At 36.9% G+C, this 14,126-nt stretch overlaps 1 protein-coding gene across 1 annotated transcript in view; it reads right to left on the bottom strand.

Moving 5' to 3' along the window:
* The window catches only part of ANGPT1 (angiopoietin 1), a 170,537-nt gene extending 156,866 nt beyond the window's left edge, over window positions 1-13,671 (bottom strand). Inside the window, exon 1 of the mRNA XM_037381200.1 lies at window positions 12,948-13,671. Within this exon, the coding sequence (XP_037237097.1) occupies window positions 12,948-13,244 (297 nt within the window). The 5' untranslated portion in view covers window positions 13,245-13,671. The remainder of the gene's footprint in view (window positions 1-12,947) is intronic.
* Window positions 13,672-14,126: the final 455 nt, after the last annotated feature.

The raw sequence follows: 14,126 nt of genomic DNA, 5'->3' as shown, positions 1-14,126 counted from the left end.
GTGGGCCTGAGGTTGGGAAATGCCTCTTCAGTCAGGAACTGAGCACAGATTTTTACTGCTGATTCACTGTGAGCAGCATCGGGCCAGGCTCCACAGGAACTCATTAGCATCACACTCTGGGTGAGAGTCGAGAGACTTTTTTTTTCCAGTTTTTAATCCTCTTGGGGCTGTTTAATGATACCGGTTTGAGTTTGTGGAATGTGTTGAAAGCCTCCTTTGGGTTCATGTTCCCATAGGAAATTACTGTTTTTTCTAGTCATACTTTTTGGTAAGAGCTCATGCTAGCAACACCTGGAAAATGTGATAGCAATACCAGACCAAGCCTGATAGAAGCAAACACAAAATTAATACCACTCTGATAGAAAAAACATTGAGCGACTCTGACGTAGGATGTGAAGCTGTCTCACAATATAAAGCTTGTATTGCGTTATTGCATTAGTAGCATTCTAAAAATAATCTTGCTGCAGCTTGTCTATGGCTTTTCAGAGGGATTTTACTATGGAAGTGAAAGCATGACAGCATTCAAAAGCACACGATATAACTAACACTGAGGTGTCATCTTGAAACTTAAGAAGAATGAATATGGGAAATTTACCCTAAAACACATTTCCAATGTTCCATCATGGTGAGTTATAACCCAGAGGAAAAAAACAAGACAAATTTTAGTGACAAAGGACCAGAGTTTTGATTGATATTTCAGGAGCTCTGCATGATTATGGCAGAAAAATAATGAATGAAAACATTGAAGTAGCCTTTAAAAATGCACACACACACAAAAAAGGTGTCACATTTGGTTCATATTTTACAAATCAAGGATATATGTCATATCTTCATGCCCACAACCATGCAACAAAACCACTTTCAGCCTTGCTCAATTCTGTTTCTAGGAAATACCCTAGGGGGTCAGTGGCTAAATTACTAGAGCTTTCCAAGATGTGTAGAAGTGTTAAATCATGGATCAAGGAAACTTTTTGTTTGTTTGTTTTGTTTAAAGTAACAGAGCAATTCCCACTTGATTCTACCACCTGTTAAGTCTACTGAAAAGTAGCTACATGCTTGTGATAACACTCTCCAATGGTAAAATGAAAATAAATTGTTTCATAGGGATAAACCTTGTAATGTGCTAGATGTTTCCGGGAAAGTCTAAGTACCATCAACTCAAAACAAAACCCTTAACGCTTTCAGGGTCAAGTCCTTAGATCTTGCAAAATCTAAAGCTGGCAAGTTTGGGCAAATGCTTTTCTAGTATTTCTGACCTCTAGCTCATCACAGACTCTCCATGGTGCTTGCTTGATACTAGTAGACTGTTTCTTCACTTAATGGTCATGTATATGCAGCAAACACAGACATTATTTTGAGGTTATCATTGATGGTTGCAAGAACTTTCCTGGTAAGAGAGCAACATTTTGGTTACCACTTGCAAAGCCACACAAGTCATTTGGTTCTACTCAGCATTTCAGCTGAGAGTTGTCTGCATTGCAGATATTTTAATAACCAGCAAAATCTGTAGAATTAATGGTTTCCTTATTAAAACATGCTGCTGAGCATCTTCTTTGCCTCACTCCTATATTCTTAAATTTAGTAAAATAATGTTTATCTTCTTTTATTTAAAAAAATGAGAACTGTCTTATTTTAAGTAAAGTATTCCTCAACTATAATGAGTTTTTCTCCCGTAGACTGTAATGCTACTGAGATATGTAATATTATGATCTTTGTCAGGCCACATAGCCAGCAAATAGTTTACAGCTACATTGTTTCAGGGCATTTTAGTGAACATAGTGCTGTACACCAGAGTAATTTTTCAGACTTTTCTGTCACTGCAGGACAAGTTATCTTATTGTGTGTGCTTTAGTGACATGTTGATACCTTGGGCAGCACACAAATTTATAGATTACAACAGCAACCTTTACCCCTCCTGTCAGACTTTTAATGAAAATCCTCTATCAACCTCAAATACGTAGACTCCTTGCTTTGAAGCACCACCTCCATCTCCCACCTTATATTTAGCCTTTCCAATCTTTCTCCAGCTCCCTTATACTTTCTCTGAGATTAATCTTTCCAAGAGGCAATAGTCTACAGTTAGAAGCTCATCTTCAGTTTCCTTAGGAGTTACCTGTCCAATTTTATGGAATTCAAAATCATAAAAAGGAACATGAAAAAGCTACATATATTCTTACTGCATTTTATAGTTTATTCAATCTGCAAATGCATCACAGATATTTCACATAGTTTACCCAAGCATTACACTGTATTTTTAGAGCAGTGTATGTAAGCATGCAATGAGGTGCAAGCATTTTGCCGGTGAGGCAAGATGTAGAAACTCAACCAATACCCTGGTTTCAGGGAAGTCAATGAAATATGAAACAAAGCTAGATTTCTCAGCAAAACTCAGCTAATGAGGATTTGAAAGCACTCATTTAACAGGATACTTCTCAGTTGCAGAGAGAGCCATGTATTATGTATTTGTACAGTGACTGGCAAAACGGCTCATCAAGCAGTTCCAAATATAAAGGCTGATCTTTTACCAGAGATTATTTAATTCATTCTCCTGTAAGTATCCTTCACTTTTAATGATAACTCTTTGGTATTTGGCAAACTCATCTTGCCTTGTGTGCCTCTGCAAATACAGCTGTCTTGCTTATGCTTCACCTATCAAACTCTGGTATTGTATCAGGTACAAATAATTATTTAACAACTGCTATGAAGGCAGAGGTCGTAACAGTTGAGCTGTGCGATGTTATGGAGGTAAACGATGTCAGAGGAATATACAGAAGGATATTTATTACATCAGCCAGAATTCTTGGAAAAGCCAAGAGATCAAATTGGATCATTCAAGAAAAATGTCAAGAGAAACAACCTTAATCATCACCTCTGTAGTTAACAGTCTAAAGTGATAAAGAATTTTGCTGTACATATCTCCTCCACACAAAAATAGCAACACAGAGAAACTTTCTAGAAGAGCACTGATGGCCTTTCCCATTAACAGGATAGAAGTGACGCAGGAAAGATAGGTGGCCCTTGACCATTTATCTCTACTATGGTAAGTCACACACAGGGTGAAGTATGAAGTTTTAGCCAAGGAACAAAGGGGAATAGTTCATTCAGGAACAGATTAGGTCATCTCTTTGAGCAATTTTCACTCTAAGCAGATCCTCAAAATTCCAGGCACAACACCAAAGGCACCATGGTTTGGGGATTGCCCGTTATTGTGTTGACTTGCTGATGTGGCCTAGAAGGCCGCAGGAATTTCCTGATGAGTTAAGACTGTACAGAGTAAATATTTAACTATGACACAAGTAAATATACTTAATACTTAAGTGTTAATGGCAGTGATCCTAAATCCTTATTTCAGCTACTTTCATCTGCATATGAATACCCAATTTTCAAAGGCTGTAGCAGTCTTCCTTGAGCCCTTTGGTGCTGGAGAGGACTTCAGAGAACCAGGTTGTATATAAAATTATTCTGTGAGATTTCATAAAATCTGAGTTATTTCTATACAGGTTTTTCATAGAAAATATTAGGTTATTAGGAGAACTAGTGTTCTCATAGTGATGGTGAGATAATTATCTGAAGATCCTTGCCTTCTTGAGAGACCAATACATGATTCAGAAGAGAAAGGCAAGTAAATGATGCTGTTATTCACTCTCACTGTTACTCACTGAGCTGATGGGAGAGCTTTAAAAAAAGAGATCTATTTAATAAAATTGTCTTTCCTGCAAGACTTCTGCATGAGAACTAAAACTTCCAGAAGATAATTATTACTAAAGCTATTCAAAGCTGAACATACAACAGTGAAAATCAGCACATTTGAATACAGCCATAGGTGGTTTAATCCAAATGAAAATTCATTCAATACAATGCTCAGAAAAAACAAATTACAAAAATCATCATTTAACAACTACATTATTTTTTCCTAAATCTCCACTATGCAAGACAATATTTGCATACAAGAGTATTAGAAAGAAAAATAAAATTTTATAAGCATGGGCTGACAACTTTAAAACGTTCATAAGTAATATGATCCAAAGGGCAGGCAAGTCTACCACAACACTGAAGATAAATGTAAAAGAACCTCTAGAGACTGTAGAAGCACTGCTCTTTTGATTTTTGTGGGTATTTAAAACATGTTTTGTGGATTTGGAGTGTATTAAAGGTCAAATATTAAAATACCTCTCAAAATAGTAAATTTACACATCAAGAATCAGATTTTTTCCACCTACAGTCAGGAAGTGAGAACTCTACTTTGAAGGCTGTAGAGCCTTTGATAATGACGGAGAGTTTGTTGCAGCATTTAAAACAGTGGACAGGAGCACTCAAATGACAAATGCTTTTCTCTTTGAAACCTTGCAAGTTCCCTCTGTGGGCTTAGGCTGTTGTGGATCATGGATGAGAAAACAAAAAGCTTGGCCTGCTAAACAATGTTAACACTAAAACAGAAGCTTCTTAACATAGATAACATCTTTCAAGAAAATCCTCTTGCACACAGAAAGCCTTTAAAGGAGGTTTAGATGTGAAAGAAGGCAGGATCGGTCTATAAATGGCATATCAGCCTGCAGCAGAATTAGTTTTTAGATTCAGAATTGATTAGTACCAATCTAGTCATCTGTGCCCTAGTGCGAAAGAAGCCATGCTGCCAAAAAGAGACAAATTACCTTCTAAGGTCATCTGCTCATACTCACAGTTTTCTCCCACAGTTCTCTAGTCTTTTCTTAATTTTCTGGCAGAGGTGCTTAGAGCTTACCCTATCTCTAGGGTAATCTCTCTAGCCTATTTGCCTCCTTGGTACAGAGGGAGGAGAAAGAATGCCAGGACCCAATTCCTCAGGCAGAACAGTGTCAGAAGGGAATTCTTCTGACTGGAACAAGTGCATTTTGGTTGTTCCCATACATTCCTATTGCAGAAGGAACGCCTGGTACATTATTTGCAACAAGACAACTAGAAAAACATGGCAAATGGCAAGAATTTACTCCAACAAATAAAAAATTTCCAGAAGACATGATGAAAAATTATAACTATATAGTTACGTCAAGTCCTATTAAAGAAGCAGATGCCATGCATGCACAAGCACAATCAGGTTTGTCCTGCAACACAGGCACATGTAAGGACAGTCACATGTCTGGTTTGGGGAGTACACAGTCCAATAGGTTTTCCAGAATATATGAAAATTATTGCTTTCATACACAGTCTGGAAAGTACAAAAGCAAAAGCACCCATAATTTATTTGCAACACAGTATGGGGACTCATCCACATAGAATAATGCATGTACAATAGACAAGATTTCATTTTGCTAAGAACTCTTGTAGGTTTTTTGAGCCAACAGGTCAATTCCAGAAGAACAACAGATTGACAGAAGGTAAGTAGGTATAAAACATAAGCACAGATTTAAGACACAACACTTCGAAACAGACTTCAATGTACCTCAACACCAAAGACTCCAAAACTCTAAATGCATATGTGTGTGTGTGCATGCATATATGTGTGCCCACACTCAAGCAGCAGGGTAAGGTGTCCAAGGGAAAGGAATTTTGCAGACTTCTTACAGAATTTTTGATCAGCCACTTTTTACTCATGGATCTTCAACACAGATTTTTCAACTACAAGACTGTATCTGCACTTGCAGCCTACATATCTCTCTTAAGACAGGAATATTAACACAGCATATGACTGACCATGTACTACCATATAGCAGACCTTTAAAGTACCTTTGCTAAAGACATAACTATTTCACCATAAAACTAGCATAGTTCTCTAACTATTATCCTTTTCCTACTGGATTTTTTTTTCTTTTTTTTGTCTTCATTTCTGCTGCTAGAAGCTAGTCAAGGGAGTATAAGAAATTTCTTTCAATCATGTTGCTCCATGGCCTTAGAATACCGATTTTTTATATTACTTCCTCCAAGGGATTCTAAAGTTACTTTAATCCCCCCCCCCCCCTTTTTTTTTCTTGTTTGTTTGGTTTGTTTTAATTCTGAAAGCAAAATATTTTTCAAAATGTAGAATAGTGCAACTTCAGCATCTTTCCAGCTGATCCTATACCTGTCTTGCTTTGACTGTCTGTACCCATGTTTTTTCAGTATTGAGCTAGCCCTACTGTTAGGTCTTGTTTAGATAGGAAGTTGCACTAGTTCAACTTGCATCAGTTTTAAACAGGGATAAGTAAACTGGTGCAAGCCCCTGGGTAGACTTCTTACTCCAGTTTAGGAGTGAATTACACTGTTTTAGATTAATGTGATTCCTAACTAAGGTAATGAAAAGCAAAGCTTGATCTTTGTGCAGGAACATTGATGAGAATGTAGTGCAAATGTGCAACAATTTATGGCATTTCTAAGTTAGCTTTCCAAGTGAATATTCATCACCCTGGTTTTTCATAATACTGTTTAAAATATGCACGTGTGGTTACACAAGAATAACCTTGTGTTAAAGTACAGCTTGTTTCATAAGAAAAAGAACCCATCCCATGAAACATGAAACTATTTCAATTTCCTTTTCCTGATCAAGCTTCAACTCTTTAACAAGAGAGGAAATCCTTACGCTACTGGGATGACTTTTATACCAGGGCTGTTTATTCAAGACACTTGAACTAGTGGTGGTGAAGATGAGGTTCACAGCACAGCTAAAACCATGATGCTCGTTCTAGAAGGTTCTTCATTTGCTAGCTCTTCCTTGTTTGCACCTTATTGCAAATACAGAGAAGAGGACTGAGCTAAGCTGAACTGTAAATTGAGATGGATGCAAGTAGGTTGCTAAGTATCTTCACCTTTCAGGTTACACTTGCAATAAATCACACAAGTGAGCCCAGGTTTGATGACAACATTGCTGGTAATAATAGCTCTGAAAAGCTAGCCATTCCTCACTGGTTTTCCTGAGAATCCATACAAGACTAAGCTACAGTTCTATTAATTTCAGATGAATAAAAGTTGAAGCAGCAACTGCTCAATGGATTTTAAGAACACTGCAAGAATGACAATTCTCACAGGTAGCAGGACATATATAACCCACTTAGACAACTGCAGCCTGCAAAATATACTTAGCATTATAGACTAATGTTAATTGCATTTATCTGCTTATTTTTTATTAATTATTTTATTTACTAATTTTAAAACTAATTTCCTTCCAAAAAATTTTAATCTCAGCATGTTTTCTGTAAATATTGGAAATATTATTATCATACAGAAACTGTTAATACCACAAAATACTTTCCACTAGAAAGACTCCAAAAACAATACAAAAAATAACATATTAAGACTCCCAACAGCCTTGTGAAACTGAGTAGTAGTACTATATTGGTGTTAGAAAAAGGAAACAGGAATACTTAAAAGTTCATGATTTCCTTGCAGTCACAAGGGAAGTCTGTGCTACAGCCATGAACAGAAATAAAGCTTAAATCCATCCCACTTAACAGAGGCGTTTAAATCAGGAAGCGAGCTGTTCAGGGTTTCCCTGGAGTCAATGAAGAGAAGCAGGGACTTCCATAGGATGGTTCAGATGGCTGGCTCTTCCTCTGGGCTTGCTACTGTCTCTGGACACAGCACTGAGAGATTCCCCACAGCAAAGAAAAACCTATCTTGGATATCACTGGGTTTTGGCCAGAAGTTTGGGTGGGATGATGCAGGCCTAAAATACCCAGCTTTATACTTTTCCCACATGAGGTTTCTTTTTTTTTTTTTCTTTTTTTTTTTCCAAGGCACCCAGCACTGTGAAGTAGAGATTGTGTCCAAACCACAGAAGGGAATGGGAACGATGAGTTCTCAGCACCCTCAAAATGACACACCATTTACTTTATATTAGTTTCATTTAGAAAAACTCTCAGTGTTCCAAATGAGATCTCCCACTGGGCATGTTGGTTGGACAGTTCAGATGACTAATAAATGTAATATTTTATTGTTACCAGAAAGTTCCTAATTACAGCTGTCATCACTGAAAATAAACACATTCAGGTTCTACTGCACATTATGATAAAGCCTTCTGTCCAAGCATGGGAAATATCTTTTTTAACTAATTTGCTACCAAATGTGGCAACATGTGAGACTGCCCTTCAGTCTACTTCTCTGATTCTTCTACTTTAAAAAGAAAAAAAAAAAAAAGCACATTGCCAAATGGGTTATCCCCCAATATATAAAGCTTTCGAGCATTTCCACATTTAAGGTGTGGAAACCCTTTTCTTGTGGGTACCTCAGAATATCCCATGGACTTCAGCAATTTGATTAATAAAAATTTAAAATGCAGGCATATTATGGCACAAAGACTTTTGAAGGTAAATAAGCAAATTTTGTTTTACACTCAAACATGAATTTCTTAGAAGCAGTTGTTTCCAGAACTTTTTTTTGCTCTTTAAAATTGGCTTTTATATATATTTACCCATTGAACAGGACATACTAGATAAGTAATTTCACTAATTTGAATCCCAGCATTTGTTCTGCAGCTTGCTTATGGGAACTGCACTTGTGATGTTACTATGATGAGGTTTTGCTTTGGTTATGAGAATCATTGGACTCCAAGCAAAAAGGAGCACCTACATAGCAAACAGCCTCTGGATCTACGCAAGAAATCCAAGTTCAAGCTGGATGCCAAAATAGGAGACTAGTGACCCATTTTGGATGAAGCATCCTCACTGTTTCCTTTTAGCCCTGGTCCATCTTGAAAAAGGAAAGATTTCCTGGAAAGCCATTACTTATACAGACCTCTTAACAATGTTCATATTAAATGACAAACAGAATGGCAGATTGCAAATCTAATGACCCGCTTTTATTTGTGAAAATTAACAGGAGTTCATCATGGATCTCATGGTTGCACTTAACATCCAAATATTATGTAGACTTTAAGGTCACATGTTATATTACAAAATGCCCAGTGAGACACAACCATAAATAAAATAGAATTTTTACTATTTCTTGTAATAGGACAATTAGCGAAAATTGGTTTATTAGTGTGACAAAATTTACAAGTTATGACCACCTCCACTTTTATATGAATATAAATTTGCCTCATAGGATACTATCACAGCTCTTTAGATCTGTCCTTTTCAGGGCAGGCTCTGTCACACTTTCACACAGCTTCATGGCATATGATATGTGAAGAATTTTCCCATCTTCAGCAAACCATATAAAATGCAAGGCAAAATCCAGCCTCTACACACACATAAGCATTTTACTACCATTTCATGGCAGTGCTAGGGCCTGCTGGTAAAAACAGCAGAGAGGGGCAGACTTTCACTGGAGCCACAACACACAGTGACAGACTCTAGCCTTTCCAAAAGCCAGTTTCTTCTATACAACGACTGGTCCCCATCAAAACCTAGATTCCTTTCATATTTAAAACCCTAGTGAGCACTTGCAATGTTAATTCTGTAAAATAAGTCAACAGAGCACAGAGAATGCTATAGACAATTTATCAAAACCATAATAAGATAAACTTTAAACTAGACTATCAAATGGTGACAGATACCCCGGAAAAATGTGTTCATAATTTCTTTCTTTAATGACTGAATCTAGCTTATCATTTTATATTTCTTCTTTTATAGCTGGTGACAGCACAGGCAGTTTGAAGGGAAAGGTAAGTGACTTGAAGCTTCTTCATTGGGTTTAACTGTAGTGGTGCCATCAATATTTGCAGAGAAAAGGAAAATGAAGTCTAAGTTTGCCTGACCAAAATGATTGTGGTTCACTTTCAACTCAAACCTGTACATCTGTGTTAGCTTCTTACAGTACACTATTAATAAGCATTTATTTTAAACTTCTGTAGTATTCTTCTTAGGTAATGATCAGAAAAAAAAAAAAAAGAATGGATCATATAAAGTTCACTTATTACTGTAATAACAATTATTATTACTATTTGGAATAAGGGATAAGTATATAAAACACTCATCTGTATAGCTATCCTGAACGTGTACCGAGTCCATCGATACTCTAAGTTCAGCAATCTGACTAACAGAAAGTTCCCAAGCAAGACATGATGATAACATTTCATGTAACTCCTCTTTGGCAATACTTAGACATGTCAATTAAATACCAAACAGTATCATGTGTGCCAGTCAGTTACTGCAAAAAAAGAAAATGTGATGAACTGTTTGTTTTGAACTATTAGTATAAACATATTGCAGAAATGAAACCCAAGCTTAAACAATGGGGAAAGTTATCCGGTATTAAAATAAACAGTTCTAGGAAAAGCTCTAAAAATGTTTACCAAGTCATCTGCACGGCGCGTTTTGCCATGTCCCTGGTTTGTCAACCAATCCCAGTTATGCTCACTATAGATATGCAAATGTTAATGAACAAGCCTGGGACTTAATTGCCTGTTATTGGCTCCTCAAGCCAGCCCATTCTTATCTATAATCAAGCTCGTAGGTAGTCAAAGAAGCACTTCTGGTTTTAAGCATAAAATTTAGCTTTTTTTTTTAAAAAAAAAGAATGCTTGCTTTGCTTCTAGAAATCTGCTAGTTTAGGTGTGAAAGAAAATAATTTTAAATTAAATACTACAGAGTTAAGCAAACCATGATTCTTGCCAACTTTCTTAGTAAATACTCTTTCAATATTTCAGGCTAATAGCCTTTGTGGTGAGAAAACAATTGCACCCTGCCCAAACATTGCGTATATATAATTTTAATGAAAGATATATATATTACCTGAAGTAATAAACATATTTCCTTTATGTAAGTCAGAATATATCTCAAATTCTTAAACACTATTTCTTATTATAACTATTTGCTTCCATTCATGGACCTATAACTGTTATTTATTCTGTATTTTGTTCTTAACAGGTGCATTGTAAATGCTGTTTAGTGTAGCAGCAGTTATATCTGATACCAAAAATCTAGGGGAAAAAATAAATGCAGAGAATAAAATGAGACGCAAGATATATACATAATACATTCATTAACATTTCAGCATTATGCTATGTTTGAAAGGAATGAGTTATGTCTGAGATGCTTTGTAACGGCAGCATCAACAAAGCAAATTTGGTATTCAGAGATGCTATAAAGGAGCTGCATCAACCTCATTTGTTCAGACTGGAGCCATACTCCATCACACAGAGAACGGGTCCTTTCATTCCAAGGAAAACGACACATGGGGATACGTGCACAATCCCAGTTTTATGTAAATCCCTGGGAGCAGTGGCTTGGGGGCTGGGAAGGAAAGGAGGAGGGGGATAGTGCTGCCCATAGCCCGTTTTACAATCACTGCAGAAGAAAAGTCCTCATATATAAGCCCCTTTCACTGGGCTGCCTACCTGTTTAATCACTTCCCTCCAAAGTGTGAGAGGACTAAGCCTAGCTCAAACATTCACACTCCAGAGACTCAAATTTCTTCATGTTCAGTTCACAGTGAAATAGTGATCTTAGTTCAGTCTCTAGTGGACAAACACAGAATAAGTAAAGTCTTACAAGCATGATTCAGCAGCCAATTTGCTCAAGTAAAATCATGTGTACATAAACACAGATAACAACTTTCCTCTTTTTAGTGCTTGCCTCAGCCTCCCAAGGTACAGTAAAATAATTTCCTAAGAAATGCTTTCATCTACAAGACATCCCCTTATCTCCAGCTTTATATTCCCCGATGCAGACCAAGGTATTAAAAAATGAGGGAAGTAGTCTAAAAAAGAAATGCTTTGTTATACTTTGTTTTATAGTCACATGTTTACTGGACAGAGTCTTTTCTCTCTTGCTAGTGCCAGATATGCAAAGAGCGCAATTAATTTACCAAGGCATCAGGAAACCTCCGAAGATTTTAGTAGGGTTAGGGGAATGGGGACAGCTGTATGTGCTTTTTAACATATTTCTATCTTGTATACTGTCTGGGTGAAACAAACTTGTAATAAGACAGGTTACAGTAACTTGCTAATACAAAGGTTTAGTCCACCTAGTAGGGTCTTCGCTAGGTCTTATGATGCTCATTTCTTCCTATGAACTTGTGCTAGAGTTAAATCGTGTATCTCTCAAATGGGTACATATAGCAGTTTTCTTGTGCCATCTTACATGACTAGTTGCATCACTCAATTGCTCAATTTTCTAAGTTTTTCCAGGTCAAAATGCAATATGAGAATGGGAATATTACAAATAACTATATACAAAGACTGTTTATTTATTTTTACTGGTCAGCTATCCCAAGGCATTTTATTACCAAGGCATGGACAAGATCCTGCAAGGTATGTAATTTTACACAAGTGAGTAATCCTGTTAAGGTGAATGGGACTGCTCATATGAATGAAATTATTCACATATTTAGGTCTTTTCAGGCCCAAAATTCAGCTCATACCTAAATACCGAAAAGTTCATTAAAGTTTAGAGCTATTGCACAGTCTTAAAAATAATTATTCTGCTAAGTTACTACAACAACTTCAAACCCATTTTTCCCTTTCTATGAAAGAATGCACTTATTCACACAAATTAAAACAGGCTGTTTCAAGTCCAATGTAATCTACATGTTAAAAGTTTTACTGCAATGTTTCAGGAGTGTGAATGCCCCATATACTTTCTTCTTTCTTTCCAGCAGTTAGCTGGATAGAATATATTACAGAATCTGTTTATGGAGGAACAATGATATTCTTAACCCAGTGCCTTTAAACGCTGATATTTTTAAAATGCTCCCTTTTGCTGTCAGCGTAGCAGGTACACTGCACAGCATCTGATCTGAAGCTGTGAATTGTAAGTAGAGTTTATAGGAGTACTTAGTAAGTTCTGTCATTACAGTCTCTGCAGGATTTTTTCATTCTCTGATTCACAAACATCCATGGTCTTTTGAGATAAAGCTTTAAGAAGTTGTGTCTTTCACTAACATGAAGAAAATTCTGCTCCTGAGAGTAATGTCAGTAGGAAGGCTGAAACATTTCTACCCTCCACAGCGAGAAACTAGATCAATCCTTATTACCTCAGTTCTCATAGAAACTAATGAAAACTTTGAACATCACCAAAAAAATCCATTTAGTGAAAATGAAAAAAAGGAACACTTACTTTTTGCAGCCACTGAGTGTAATTTTCCATCACATGTTCCAGATGTTGCAGTTTCTGGGAAGAGAAATCCTGTTCCACGTGAGGAGCATCTCTCTGAAGAGCGTTTGTGTTGTACTGGTCTGTCGTGCTTTCACGACAGTTCCCGTCCTGTTCTGGCAGAATGAAAGTATAGGTGCACTGCCCGTGCTGAATCCGGTTAAATCTTCTCCCACTGGCTTCTGGACCCCGACGCTGGTTATTACAGCCTATATGAGCAAGAACCGCTGCCAGGAAAGCAAAGGAAAGGAAAACTGACATGTTATTATTACTTTCTTTTCCTACTTCAACAAAAACTTTTTCTTCCTCTTTCTTTAAATTTGTTTTTAATTTCCCTTAAAGTCTTTGGAGAAAGGACTGGAGAAGCGCACTTTAGTAATCAAGCTTGGATAAACTTATTTTTTTAATTTCAGTATGAGGATAGCTTCCTTAGTTAAAATTGGGAATATTTATTGCATAGTAGTTAAGATTTATTGTTTCCTCTCTGTTACAGTCCAGCATGTAGCCTGCTTTAGTCAGCTGCATATGCATATCCCAGTCTCTTTCCCCTACACTATCTGCTGCAGAACTGCTATTTTCTCTCAGGCTTCAGTGAGTTTTATTAAGGTTGCACTTTCAAGCCAAGCTGGAAGCAAGCAGCCTTTCACAAGATGACTTGACAGGAATGCGTGTATGAGTGCGCCCCTATGCTAAGGATGGCTGATGGCTCAGTACAGAGGGATCATCTTACAAACTGGCTGGATGCATGACCTCAATCATGCATGGCTTTCCAGCCCCTATTGCATACACTGCTAAGGGCTTTTGACGAATGCACATAAGTTTAATAAGTAAGGCAGTCCACCTTAATACACTTCATATGTTCACACTGACCTATTAAAATGTAGATAAAGTGTAGAAGTTTGTTGTAATCCCTCTGTAAATATACAAAGCACTGAAATTAAAAATACTTTCAGTTCTGCTTTGCTCAGTATCTATTAAAGAATTCTAAGTCAGGCAGGCGAATGACACATGGGAAAAAAGTTACATTTAACCCTAACATGCTTCAGCTACTTTTCTAAGACAATTGTGTTCCTTTAGCAGAGTTTGCAGAGAGCTTTTTTACAGCACATAATTAAATTAAGGCTGCCAAATAGTATTGGGAAA

The sequence above is a fragment of the Falco rusticolus genome, chromosome 3, assembly GCF_015220075.1.
Source record: "Falco rusticolus isolate bFalRus1 chromosome 3, bFalRus1.pri, whole genome shotgun sequence".
Classification (NCBI taxonomy): Eukaryota; Metazoa; Chordata; class Aves; order Falconiformes; family Falconidae; genus Falco; species Falco rusticolus.
Note: the sequence above shows the minus strand (reverse complement) of the source record. Positions and strands in the feature narration are given on the sequence as shown.